This window comes from Panthera uncia, chromosome F2, assembly GCF_023721935.1.
Source record: "Panthera uncia isolate 11264 chromosome F2, Puncia_PCG_1.0, whole genome shotgun sequence".
Taxonomy (NCBI): Eukaryota; Metazoa; Chordata; class Mammalia; order Carnivora; family Felidae; genus Panthera; species Panthera uncia.
Genome location: NC_064812.1, coordinates 70,426,158 through 70,439,616, shown reverse-complemented (window position 1 = coordinate 70,439,616; position 13,459 = coordinate 70,426,158). Strand labels below are relative to the sequence as shown.

The 13,459-nt window shown below is 49.5% G+C and overlaps 1 protein-coding gene across 5 annotated transcripts in view; it reads left to right on the top strand.

The window, feature by feature from the left end:
- The window catches only part of CHD7 (chromodomain helicase DNA binding protein 7), a 190,168-nt gene that overhangs the window by 160,644 nt on the left and 16,065 nt on the right, over positions 1-13,459 (top strand). For all 5 annotated transcript variants that reach the window (XM_049633368.1, XM_049633367.1, XM_049633365.1 and 2 more), the window contains 7 exons: positions 380-559; positions 3,518-3,628; positions 3,717-3,922; positions 5,914-6,113; positions 6,317-6,476; positions 11,619-11,708; positions 12,163-12,266. In XM_049633368.1, the coding sequence (XP_049489325.1) occupies positions 380-559; positions 3,518-3,628; positions 3,717-3,922; positions 5,914-6,113; positions 6,317-6,476; positions 11,619-11,708; positions 12,163-12,266 (1,051 nt within the window). The remainder of the gene's footprint in view (positions 1-379; positions 560-3,517; positions 3,629-3,716; positions 3,923-5,913; positions 6,114-6,316; positions 6,477-11,618; positions 11,709-12,162; positions 12,267-13,459) is intronic.

Here is a 13,459-nt window from a genome sequence, read left to right as displayed (position 1 = left end):
CTCCCCTCCCCTCCCCTCCCCTCTGCTCCCCTCCCCTCCCCTCCCCTTCCCTTTCTTTCCTTCCAGAGAGAGAGAGACAGAGAGACAGAGAGACAGAGAGACAGAGAGACAGAGAGGATGAGCCTGGGAGGGACAGAGAGAGGTGGGGAGCAGAGGATCCAAAGTGGGCTCTGTGCTGACAGCAGAGAACCTGATGCAGGGCTCAAACTCTCAAACTGTGAGATCATGACCTGAGCCGATATCAGATACTTAACTGACTGAGCCGCCCAGGCGCCCTTACATTTTCTATGTCAGGTTTATCCTCCTTGGGTACAACGAAGCATTTGTGTGGTCTAAAACATTTCAATTCTAAATTATTTTAAATCTCTCTCTAAAACAGGTCCAACAACTTTCCAAGAAAGAAATAGAGGATCTTCTGCGAAAGGGGGCCTACGGTGCACTCATGGATGAGGAGGACGAAGGGTCTAAGTTCTGCGAAGAAGATATTGACCAGATTCTCCTGCGGCGAACCCACACTATCACCATTGAGTCTGAAGGCAAAGGTTCCACGTTTGCTAAGGTGCGAACTGACCTGAAGAGGCAGGTTTTCTATAGAAGTGTAACAGAGTTCACATAAAGCAGGACCTTATAAAGTGCTCACCAGGTGCACATGTACCATCTGCTTTGTAGTTGAGAGTTAAGAATTACTTATTAACTCCCCGTGGAACCCTTGATGCATAGAAGGTTCTTTGTGTGTGTCTTGGGTCCCCTTCTCTGTATGTGGCACTGGTTGTCATCCTCACCTTGGCCTCCTGTCAGCTCCCCCACTCCCAGCCTAATCCTTTACCTGTGTCCTTGACCCCATGCTCTCTACTTCTTGAGCTCTGACATCGTACTTCCTGAGATCCTGCTTCCTGACATAGCCTGTAACAGCAGTCAAGCCACTCCTATCTTTAAAAAGCCTCTCATCTGCTTTGCCCTGCAGCTACAACTCCATAACCCTTCTTTCACAGCTAAAATCCACACGAGTGTTATTTGTACCAGCTGTCCCCACGGTCTCCCTTTCTGCTTATTTTTCCACCTCCAGCTTGCACCCCTCCCCCTGCCATCAGACCAGCTCTGGTGAAGGTCACCACCGCTTGACTGAGAGCGCCTTCTGAGGGCCCCCGCTACACGTCGCTCCACCCATCCACACCCAGGCCCACTTTACACCTTTATTTTTAACAGCTTTCTTGAAATGTAATTTACTTACCATAAAATTCACCGATTTTTGAGTGCACAATTCAGTGCCTTTACCATATTTGCAGACTTGTGCAGCCATCACCACATCTAAGTTTAGAACATTTCCATCTCCCAGAACCCCATGCCCATTAGCAGTCAGCGTCTCCTCCCTCCCTTCCTCCTCTTCCTCCTCCCTCCCCTCCCCTCCCCTCCCCTCCCCTCCCCTCCCCTCCCCTGCCAAGTCCTTGGCAACCACTAATCTGCTGCCTCTATAGATTTGCCTGCTCCGGACATTTCATAAAATGGCATCATACAACATGTGGTCTTTTGTGTCTGGCTTCCTTCACTTAGCATGGTTTTTTGAGATTCATCCGTGTTGTTAGCATGTATCAGTAATTCCTTCCCTTTTTTTGCTGAATGGTGTTCTCTTCATAGAAGCACCTCTTTCGGCAGTTGATAATGGACACTGGGATTGTTTATGCATTCACTGGTTGAAAACGAAACGTGGGTTGTCTCCACCTTTGGGTTATTGTGGATGACGTTGTTACAAACATTTACGAACAGGTTTTTGTGCAGACACATCTTTTCATTTCTCTTCTGTGTCTCCCATAAATAGAATTGCGGGGTCATGTGTTAACTCTGTGCTTAACCCTTTGAGGAGCTGCCAGACTGTTTTCTAAAGTGACTGCCCCATTCTCCCTTCACGCCAGCCGTGTTTTAGGGTTCTAATGTCTCCACGTCCTTACTGGCACTTTGTATTTTCTGACTTCTTGATTCTAGCCATATTAGTGAGTGTGAAGTGATACCCAACTCTGGTTTGATCTGCACTCATTGATGCTATTGAGCATCTTTTTATGTGCTTGTTAGCCATATGTGTATCATTTGGGGGGAAATGTCTATTCAAATCTTTAGAGTTACTTGTCTTTTATTGTTGAATATTAAGAATTCTTTATATATTGTAGATAAAAGTTTCTCATTAGGTAATACAGGTTGCAAGTATTTTCTCCTAGTCTTTTCTTAATGGTCTTTAATTTCATTGAAGTCCAATTTACCCATCTTTTTCTTTCATTATTCGTGCTTTTGATGTGTTGTCTAACCTAAGGTCACACAGATTTGCTCCTTTACGGTTTTTACTCTGACATTTTGGTCTTGGTCCCTTGTGTGTGAATCTTGGTGTGTGGTGTGAGATCAGGGTCCGTCTCCTTCCTTTTGCTCGGACATCTAGTCACCCCGGCCACGCCAGCCTTGAAAGGCTCCCTTCTCTGGGCTCTGTGACCCAGCACCTTCTCTCTCACGTCTTCCAGTTTCTTCTCAGGCTCTGTTCTCTGTCCTCACAGGCACCTCAGGTTCAGTATGTGCAGAACCTCATTCCCATCCCTCCACCCTGTGGACATGCCCACATTCACAGCCTGCTTGTTTGCCTGAGTGATGCCGTTCAGAGGCTAGACTTGGCTGCTGAGGGTTTTCTTGACCTCCTCCTCCTCCTCTTTCTCCTCCATGCTTCACATCCATCCAGATTCTAACTCCTTTCATTTTACCTTTTAAAGAACGCATTTCTAGCCTGTCTCCTTTTGTCCACTTCTGCCGGAGCCATTTTCAGTCTTCGCCGTTCCCTGTGTAAATTACTTTACTAGCCTGTTCAACCCTCCCGTGCCCCAGGACATCAGTAGGATCTCTCTGACAGGTGGCTTTGGATACGACTGTGTCCATCTTGAGGTTATTTCCATTTTGAAAGAGTTCCCTGCTACCTCAGAACCCCGTTAACGGGACATGCAAGGCCCCGCATGGCCTGGTTTCTGCCCGCTTCACCAGCTTGACCTTTCGCTGCTCTCCCCTGACTACCTTTATCACCAGCCACATGACACAATTGCCTTGCTTCTCCTCTGAGCCTTTGCACATGCTCTGTCGTGAACGGTTCCACATACTTTTCCTGGTCTGTGAGCTTTTAACAGTCTGGTCCAGGCATTATATTCTGGGGAGCCAGTTCTCTGTCCCAGCAGTGCCCGCCCTGCACCTCCACCCCCTCGCGAACCTGGCTAGGGCCCCGCCCCCCCTTTGTATATCAGTTGCACCTGTACGTACCTTTGTTACCTGTCGCTGATCACGCTGTACTGTCATCTTTTGCTTCCTGATCTGTTGAAACCCCTGGACAGAGAGCTGCCTGAGGGACGGTCTCTCATCCTCGCCCACAGACTGCCGCATGTAGCACACAGTGCAAGAACACATACGTGTTTGGCTGACCAAGTAAATGAAAACTGCTTTGCATTTTGCCTCTGAGAAAAGCATCTGAAAGTCATGCATATTTTTCCCCCTTTAGGCCAGTTTTGTTGCATCTGGAAACAGGACAGACATTTCCTTGGATGATCCAAATTTCTGGCAAAAGTGGGCTAAGAAGGCTGAATTGGATATTGATGCCTTAAACGGGAGGGTGAGTGAGAGGTCCTGCTCAAACCCTATCTACTACAAGCCAAGGGTGCTTTTTTAGAAGTTTCAAAGTTATCTGCTGTCTTTTTTAGAACAACCTGGTTATTGACACTCCAAGAGTGAGGAAGCAAACCAGGCTGTACAGTGCAGTGAAAGAAGACGAGCTGATGGAGTTTTCAGACTTGGAAAGTGATTCCGAAGAGAAGCCTTGCACGAAGCCGCGGCGGCCCCAGGACAGGTCCCAGGGCTACGCGAGGAGTGAGTGCTTTAGAGTTGAGAAGAATCTGCTCGTCTATGGGTGAGTCAGACTCATGTGAAACACAGAATTTCATTCTAAATGTCAAATTCTGACCAGCGTAGAGAAGGTATCTTTTGTGTGTCTGGATTTCTGTGACTCCCCATGGTGCAGCCAAGCAAATGACTTCGCAGCAACTTTGACAGGGCCCAGGGTTGTTTGGTAAAGGTGCTCACGGTTGTTCGGATCCTCGTGGATGGGAAGGAGCACAGCTTTGGCCCTTAAGGAACGATGTCAGATCCAGACTTACCTGTCGGTGACTAATAACGTAGAATGAAGTCTCAAGACCACAGATGCCTTTCCTGTTATAGCTTCACATGCAGTTTGTGACTATAGTAGTCTTTCGGTACTTTTTTTCTGTTACAAAAACCTGTTAAAGGCAATCGTCTTGGCTCTGAAGGTCTTGCAGCTCATCTCAAACATCCAGGGGTGGTTATTTCAACTCCCAATGTGTCGTGTTTGTCCTGCTGGACAACATGTCTCTGAAAGGCAGGAGCCACATCTAATTCATTTCTGAAATCTGTGTGAAACGCCACCCAGTGCTTTGAATGATGGTAAGGTAGATACCTGAATCTCCAAAGAGTTCTCTAGCACACTGTGGGACTGCAGACAAGTTCCAGTCAGAAAAAAAACTGCCACCAAAATAATTTTTCTATAGGTCTGGTGATATCCTGCTCTTGATTAGTTCTTCCAGTGGGTTATCATTAAGTTCAGAATAAACACAAACTCTCTATTAATCTGGCCTACAGGGCTCTTATCTGGCCCTTATGTGTCTTGTTGGTCCTTTCTGTGGGTAGCTCAGGCTTCTGTTGGGATAGACCGCCTCATCTCCTTCAGTGTGCCATGCTCTGTCTCATCTCTGTCTTTCTAGAAGTTCTTTCCACTGCCTAGAGTGTGAGCACGCACGCACACACACACACACACACACCCAGTACACAGACTTGCTCTGCCCAACAGCTCCTGTCGTCGACATCAGCACAGGCATCACCTCGGCGCCCTGCACCAGAGACTCTGGTCTGCACGTTCCATCACACCCATCATGTTGTCTCATGACTTTGAGTAGCAGCCCTCTCCTGTGAGAGCCCCAGTTAGAGCTCCACGAAGCCCGAGACTCTTTTCTCTGTGTCCTCGGGGAAGAGTGCGATGCTAGCAGACACAAAATGAGTGTCAAATCAGTGATTTCTTATGGAATAAATGAAGTTCAGCTGAAGCCCATTCTGTGTCTCAGCAGGACAGATACCCAAGCCCTTTGCTACTTGCACCTGCTTGTATGTTTCAACCTAACCATCAAAGTTAGTAGCTGAGAGTTTTGCCAATAGCTTTAGAAATGGGATCTATCAGTGACTCCTAAAGCTAAGAAGTATGCTTCGAGTGCGGTGTCTTTGAGGAAAGGGCTGCCCTCCTCCTCTAGGCATCACTATGTAGTAGACGCCTCCTGGAGGCGGGGCACTGGGTAGGATACTCAGACACCAGGGATGCACCTATGAGTAGGACAGTCAGGGCCCTGCCTCAGGGAAGGTGAACGAGCGGAAGCGGCAATCAACAGTGAGGGTACTGTGGCAGGGAGGATGGTGCAAAGGGAGAGTCAGCAGCGGGTCTGTCCTTGAATTGGCAGCTCGAGTACTGTCTCCCGCTCCTGAGGCTAGGGGGAATGTAAGAGGGGGTCCCACAGACGGCGGCGTGACTTAATGGGTGGACGTCGCGGATTAGCCCGGGTAAGAGAGAGAGTCCGGCGCTGGGCAGGGAGAAGAGAGTTCCATGCAGAGAGAGCAGCGTGTCCCAAGGCCTGAAGGTGAGGATTAGCCCTGCAGTTTGAGGAACTGAGTACATAGAAGCCAGAGAGGCCCAGGCCAGGGCAAACGGCAGGGCCTGCCAGGGCGGGCCCTGTGCCCCTCTCGGCCAAGGCCTCCCTGACGCTGCTGCCTGCCTGTGAAAGTAAAGCCCCAGATCTAAACTGAAAGGCACCGTCTACATGCTGAATATCTGCTTTGCAGCTGGGGACGGTGGACAGACATCCTTTCGCACGGGCGCTACAAGCGTCAGCTCACTGAGCAAGACGTCGAAACCATCTGCAGGGCCATCCTCGTGTACTGCCTCAATCATTACAAGGGGGATGAGAATATCAAAAGCTTCATCTGGGATTTGATCACGCCCACGGCGGACGGCCAGACGCGAGCCTTGGTCAACCATTCTGGTAGGTCCGCTTCATGTCGTTTGTGCCGCAGGGTCCCGGAAAGCCACCCAGGACCCTTGTGACACAACCTAGACCCCATATCTCCCTGCCACACATGTGGGGAAATGTCCCAGTCTGACACTGTAATTGGGGTTGTACAAAACTTTTGTTGCTGCTGTTGCTATTATTTATTATTATTATTATTATTATTTTTACGACTCTAGGTTTATCGGCCCCGGTGCCCAGGGGAAGGAAAGGAAAGAAGGTGAAAGCCCAGAGCACCCATCCGGTGGTGCAGGATGCCGACTGGCTGGCGGGTTGCAACCCGGATGCCTTGTTCCAGGAGGACAGCTACAAGAAACACCTGAAGCACCACTGCAATAAGTACGTTGCCGAAGGGTGTGTGACGTTGGCTGCTGAGCCGTAATACTGTGTTGCTACAACTTTAGTACGTGTCCTTGTTTCTAACGTATGTTTTTGAGAGAGAGAGAGAGAGAGAGCGCGTGCGAGCGACGGAGGGACCGAGAGAGTCCCAACTGGGCCCCACCCCGTCAGCGCAGAGCTCGACGTGGGGCTCGAACCCGTGAACCGTGAGATCACGACCTGAGCCGAAGTTGGATGCCTGACCGACCGAGCCACACCCCGGCGCCCCTTTACTGTTTTCCTTGAAACATGGTGCCAAGTCACACGCCAATCATATCATAGCTTCAGAAGCCTGATTTGGCTTTTGTGTTGTCGTCGGTGCACAACACAATCTTCCCGTTTAGCCATCTGTAAGCACAACTCAGTGGCATTAATTACTTTCAGAATGCCACGTACCCATCGGCGCTGTCTATACCGCAGAGCTTGTTGTTGATGCCAGTGTGAACTCTGTACCTGCTAGACGGTAGCTTGCTCTCTTCCCTCCCTGCCCCAAGCCCCTGGCAAATGCCGTTCTCCTTTCTGTCTCCGTGAATTTGCCCGTTCTAGGTACCTCATAAGTGGAATCAGACGGTACTTGTCTGTCTGTGTCTGGCCCTTTTTCACCTAGCATAACATTTTCAGGGTTCATCCACAGAATTTCCTTCCTTTTTATGGCTGAATGATACTCCGTTAGACACGTACACCGCATTTTGTTTCTCCATTCACCTGTCAGTGGGCGCCTGGGGTGATGGGCTCCTCTCCGCGACTGTGAGTCATGCTGCTGAGAATGTTGCAGATAACTAAGTTTTAACCAAGGCCTGTTAGAGAGCTCCCGTCAGCTTTATATGACCCCACCTTCCACCGACTGCTTTCAGCAGAGGGACTGGGGAGTTTACCTGGAATCTTTTGCTTAATAGCACCTCAGTCGGTGGGTCCTTTTTTCTTACCTGTAAGCTTAGAATCATATTCCGTATCTTTCCTTCCAGAAACTGATTGTATGTCGTTGAAGAATATTAAATCTGAATTTATGTCATTGCTTGGAGCTCTGTTAACGATCCACACATTAGACTAGCATCGGCGCGTGCGCGGTTCGTCCCGTGCCCTGAGCCTGCCGTTTCGAGAACCGGTCGTAGGGCCAGCAGCGAACAGTTCTGCCACTTGTAGCTTCGTGTGGCCTTGGGCAAGTTCCTCAGCCCTCCTTAGGACTCACTTCTGTTAGCCGCGCAGAGCTCTGCAACAGGATCTCACCTGGATGAAGCAGGATATAAAGAAATGTGTATCTCTCTTCCAAAGTAGCCACAGAAGTCTGAGCACAGCTTCCCGTGGGTGCCTCACGTGGATTATCCGTTTGACTTGTCTGAGACAAGTAGTGCTGTTAGGTTGGTTTTCTTTCTTTCTTTCTTTCTCTTTCCTTCCTCCCTTCCTCCTTCCTTCCTTCCTTTCTTTCTTTCTTTCTTTCTCCCTTTCTTTCTTTTTTTTCTTTCTCTTTCTCTTTCTTTCTCTCTTTCTTTCTTTCTTTCTCTTTTTCTCTCTTACCTTCTTTCCTTCCTTGCTTCCTTTCTCCCTTTCTCTCTCTCTTTCTTTCTTTCTTTCTTTCCTTCCTTCCTTCCTTCCTTCCTCCCTTCCTCCCTTCCTCCTTCTTTCCTTTCTTTCTTTTGTTCTCTCTCTCTCTCTTTCCTTCCTTCCTCCCTTCCTCCTTCCTTCCTTCCTTCCTTCCTTCCTTCCTTCCTCCCTTCCTCCTTCCTTCCTTCCTTCCTTCCTTTTTCTTTCTTTCTTTCTTTCTTTCTTTCTTTCTTTCTTTCTTTCTCTTTCCTTCCTCCCTTCCTTCCTTCCTTCTTTTCTTCCTTCCTTTCTTCCTTCCTTCCTTCCTTCCTTCCCTCCCTCCCTCCCTCTCTCCCCTCTTCTTTCCTTCCTTCCTTCCTTCCTTTCTTTCTCTCTCTTTCTTTCTCTCCTTCCTTCCTTCCTTCCTTCCTTCCTTCCTTCCTTCCTTCTTTTTCTTTCCTCCCCGTTTGCCTGACAAGGAGATGGAGACTCTGGTACTTAGGGCCTCAGCTAGTTAGGGGGGCAGAGCTAGATTGGAAGTCCAGAACAGATGAGGGCAGTGCCCTTGCTCTCGGTGACCCCCACCCCCTCGGATGCCTGCCTTCTCCATGAGGTCACCCGAGCCTCATGTGACATAATTCCCGGGGAGCCCCTGCTGCTCCGGGCTTGCAGTGATGGTGGTTCTTTCCCCTTCGTAAATATGGTAGTGCTTTTGGGGACTACCTTTGATCGCTGTCACTAGATTCTGACTGACAAAATTTTTCCTTTTTGAGTCTTTAAAACCATTACCTCAGACCATTTTGGTGCCTCAGAAACGGTTTTGTTGTTACTGCTGTGGCATTATAGCTCTCCCTAAAATGCTGCCCCACTTACAGCTATTAGAAAACTTCTGTTTCCTGTGGTTTGTGTCAGCTTTGGGTCAATAGCCCTCTGAGTTCTGGAGGCACACAAACCGGAAGTGAAGTGATTCAGTGTGGGAACAGTGGCTCCTGTGCCCGGGTCCTAGAGTGACAGGGGCAGTAGTTTTCAATTTCCCGTTCTGAGATCAGTAGCGGACTCTTGTGGAGTCCCCTCCCTAATTAGTATGTGAGACGTAGCTAGGGTGCTCTTTGCCCGTGGTCGCAGGAGAAGACCGGCAAGGCTTGCCGTCCCCTCTCTGGAACACGTGAGGAGTCCCTTTTTCTCCCCGATAGATCTTGCCTCGAGACTTCTCAGGGCCTAAAGTGGGGAGAGGTTCGTGACTGGTAAGAGGATAAGAAACGCAAATTGAGGGGCCTCCTAGAAAATAGCCAGTCAGTTCTCTTCAAAAGTTTCAAGAGACAAAGACAGAGGAACTGTCTCGGGTTAAAGGAGATGAAGGGGCAGGAGAGTTCATTGCCATATATGGGCTTGGACTGGGTACAGGTCCAGAAAACGGTCACTAGTGGGACAGCCAGTCAAATGTGAATGAAGTCTGGGGAGACTCGTTAGTAGGCTGGTCTGTCGGATTTACCAAGGGCAGACTCCTTAGGGTCGGAGGCCATCTCCTGTGTGGTACCTACCACCATCCTGCTGGTGCCCACCTTGTGTTCCACAGGGGCACTGAGCTTGCCAGTTGCACTGGTTCGAATTTTTCCTCTAGAAGAGAGGTGACACTCACAGTTAGCTCTTGAAAGCCTCCACATAACTAAGATTCCTCCCAAAGAAGAAAATTTTGTCTTCTATCAAAAGGGAGAGAAACCGGGGAGCCTGGGTGGCTCAGTCAGTTAGGTGTCCGACTTCGGCTCGGGTCACGATCTCACGGTGTGTGGGTTCGAGCCTGGCACCGGGCTCTCTTCTGTCAGTGCAGAGCCTGCTTTGCTGGGAGGAGCTCTGTCCTCCTCCCTCCCCCTTTCTGCCCCTCCCCCGCTCCGGCTTGTGCTCTCCTTCCTCCCAGAAACAAACATTTTAAAAATAAGAAAAGGGAGCGAATCCATTCCGCTCATGGCCACTGTGCTGAGTTTTGGTGAAAAACAGAATCCGGCCAGGGGTGGAGAGTGCTTCCTGTGTAACTGCCTTTCCTGAGCATCCTCTCTAAGCAGGTCCTGGCCCGTAAGGGCTCTAACCAGAGAAGAAGTGAGGTGGCAGCCATGGAGTGCCATACTGTTAGTTTCCTTTTGCCGGTTCAGTGTGGCACAGCCAGTTTTTAATCCTATCGAAAGAAAACTCTCGAAAAAATTAAAATTTTGCCGTGGGGCGTACTCAGGTATTTCCAGCCTCACACCCTGTCTATCTAGAGTCCCCGGTGCTCAAAAGCAGACACCTGGTGGAGAGGAAGGCGTATCACGGGGTACCTGGGCGTGTGTGCGGGAGTAGTCTGTTTTGGTGAAACTGCCCGTATTTGTCATTTTGATATTTTCAAGGACGCTTGCCACGTCCTGAGAGACAGTGTGTGCAGTGCTGGAGTCAGGAGGCCTACTCCCAAGTGGTCCATGCTCAAGGTGACCCTGTGACCTTGGATAGGTCACCGGTCTTCCGTGACTCTCAGTTTTCACGTCTGTGAAATGGAACTTGTAAGGTGCCCCGCTTCATCGTAGGATTATCGTGAAGGTCAGAGGAGCTAGTATCTGCAGACGTGACACGTGGGCAGTAACAAGCTCTGTGAGTGAGTGATGGGATCAGCCAGCTAGGGGACAGCACTTAGGCACTCGTCAGATACCAGTCCTGAATGCGGGTCAGGGGATGTCCAGCAGGAGATGCTGGATTCAGAGTAGACGTGGGCCTTCGGGATTTGCCAGGGGGGCTTTACTGAAAGAACTAAGTTTATGCCACCGAAGAAATCCAGACGCGATTGAAACTCTGGTACCTAGAATTCCAAGCCTTTTCAGAAACTTACTCCTTGAAAATGACTAAGAACTTCAAGGAGTCGGACGCATTTTAACCTCCTTTGTGCCATTATTTTTTAAGCTACAGCCTAGGCTTCCAGGTAACGTAAACTAGAAAGAATAAATAATGCTTAATATTCCTTCAGGGAGAAGAGTGAGGACCCACCCCCTCCCACACCCCCATCACCATCTTCCTTTCTCGGAAGCAAAGTTGTATAATCTGAAAAACCTGACATTCCATATTGAGGGTTTATTGTAAGGTAGTAAAACCAGATTTTATATCTCGTTTATTCCTACAACTTCTGATGTGCTTCCAAAAATGGTATTAAGGCAGCAGCTGAGGAAATTTTATGAGATAATGAAGCAGAACAGTTACTGAAAGCCATCTGCTCAGTTGTTTACAAACTTGCTTCAATACTTCAGAGGCAGTGGTAGGGTACGTGTCTAAACTTCACAAGCTGCACTAGGTAGGACGGAATGAAGTGCGCCTGGGCTGGGCTGAGCCCGGTCCCTCTCTGTGCAGCGCGAGCGGTTGCCAGGCAGGCCTGTTGGAAGCCAGCAGAAAGCACCACACAGAGGTGATTATGTGCCACCATCTGTCACGCTTCAAGCCTACCATACAGCATGGCTAATCAGCCTTGGCAGGATGATGGATGAACAGCAGCAGCTGCCAAAAAGCCACTGTTGGCAAACAGTCCTGAAGTGAAGAACTTTTTCCCCCCTCTGTCTTCCTCTCCAGGGTCCTGCTGCGTGTCCGCATGCTGTACTACCTAAGACAAGAAGTTATAGGAGACCAGGCAGATAAGATTTTAGAGGGTGCTGACTCAAGGTTAGTGCAAACGCACGCCGCTCTGTGCCTCCGCGTCATAATCCGGGAGGTCGGGAAACACCGCCGGCTGGGTTTCGGCACCTCCAGAGACCCTCGGGGCCGCATCTCCATTTTTGCGCCTGGGAGCACGGGGGCGCGCGACGGTCGTCGGGGAAAGCGTGTGCGGATGTGCGCGTGTCATATAAAAAGGTGTGAGGTGCATGGCTGGTGTTCTGAGGTGACCTTCAGAACGGGGCCCCGTGCGATGAAGTTCATTTCTGGCTACGGCAGAAAGCGACTGCCCGACACCCTTTCTTTTAACCTTTGCCCGCTCCCCCCCCCCCCCCCCGACGACGCCCAGATGCTTGTTGTGGGAAGGGGGCGTGTGAGTCCGTGTACCGTGTTTGTGGTTACCCGGGATCCTTTTTTAATCTTACGTGTGTTGCGAACATTATGTGAACGGTTGTCTTTATAGTGAGGCTGATGTGTGGATCCCTGAACCCTTCCATGCGGAAGTCCCCACAGATTGGTGGGATAAGGAAGCAGATAAGTCCCTCCTAATTGGAGTGTTCAAACACGGTAAGTGAAGTTTCTGTCCGACCACGTCTGGACTGTGTGGCTTTGTCGGTAGAGCTCTTCGCGTGCTCTTTTCCAAAGTCATAATATTAATGAGGATAGTTCCAAAGGACTCTTGGCTTCTTCCATTTTCCTCTACTAAAAATCTAATACGAACTGTAAATATCAGATGCTGTTTTTGAATGTTTGTTGAGTCTTTGAGAAGAAAACATTTCTTTCTTGGCTGTAAATAAAACCCAAACCATATTTGTTTTAATAATAGCCAAGTCGTCCTATAGCTCTCCCTAAACTTTGCTTCGAAGCATGGCTCCCCTTGCTCAGCTCTGCCAACCCGTGTCAAAGTGGACGGTGGGCTTAACCTCTGCTATTAATCTGTACAAGTGCCTCCTGGGCTTTGTTCCAAGCAATATTTCACAAATGTCAGTGCCGAGAACTCACGGCTCCCCTGAGTGGGATGCAGCCTTGTTAACTTTGAAAGGCTGGGGGATGCAGAACTGGCATGATATATACAGCGAGCGATTCCTGATTATAATCCCAATTCTCTGGGGGTCACGGAGGTATTCTCAGCAGCCCAGCCTGACTAAAGGGGAGAATGATGGCTTATAAAACCTTTCATGATTACAGTTTGGCTTGCGGCTCTACAGCAGTTAGGAGCGGTGTGTTGTATGTAGTACACATCCTAATTGAATTGTGCTGTTCTGCCTACGTACTGCAGCCGCGTTTTGTGAGCTCGGCCTAAAAATCATTTTCCCGCAGTGCACTGTTGGGATCTGCCATTTTCCATCTAGTCAACTCGGGCAGTCAAAAAGCAAATTGCAGTTTGAAAACCACGGAGGGAACAGTGTCGTCTTACTGACATGCATCATCCTAAACCTAATAAGACAGGTTCGCTGGCCTTACGTAGACAGGGGTTTTCAGCCAGCGGTGCGAGTTCCTGCAGGACTGAAGCCGCTCACAGGAGGACGGGGCGGACGCAGAGTACCCTGCGGAGGTCATGAAGGAGCATTATGAAGCCTTTTAAATGTCAAGCAAAATTAGATCTTGGGGAAAATGGGGTCAAAATTCTTCCCAGGCATCTCGCAGTTCTTTTGAACCTGTTTTTCTGGTAGTGTTTGTGGTCATTCGGCTAAGATCCCTGAAATGAAACTCGGGGCCCCCCCCCCCCCCCCCCCCCCCCCCCCCCCCCCCCCCCCCCC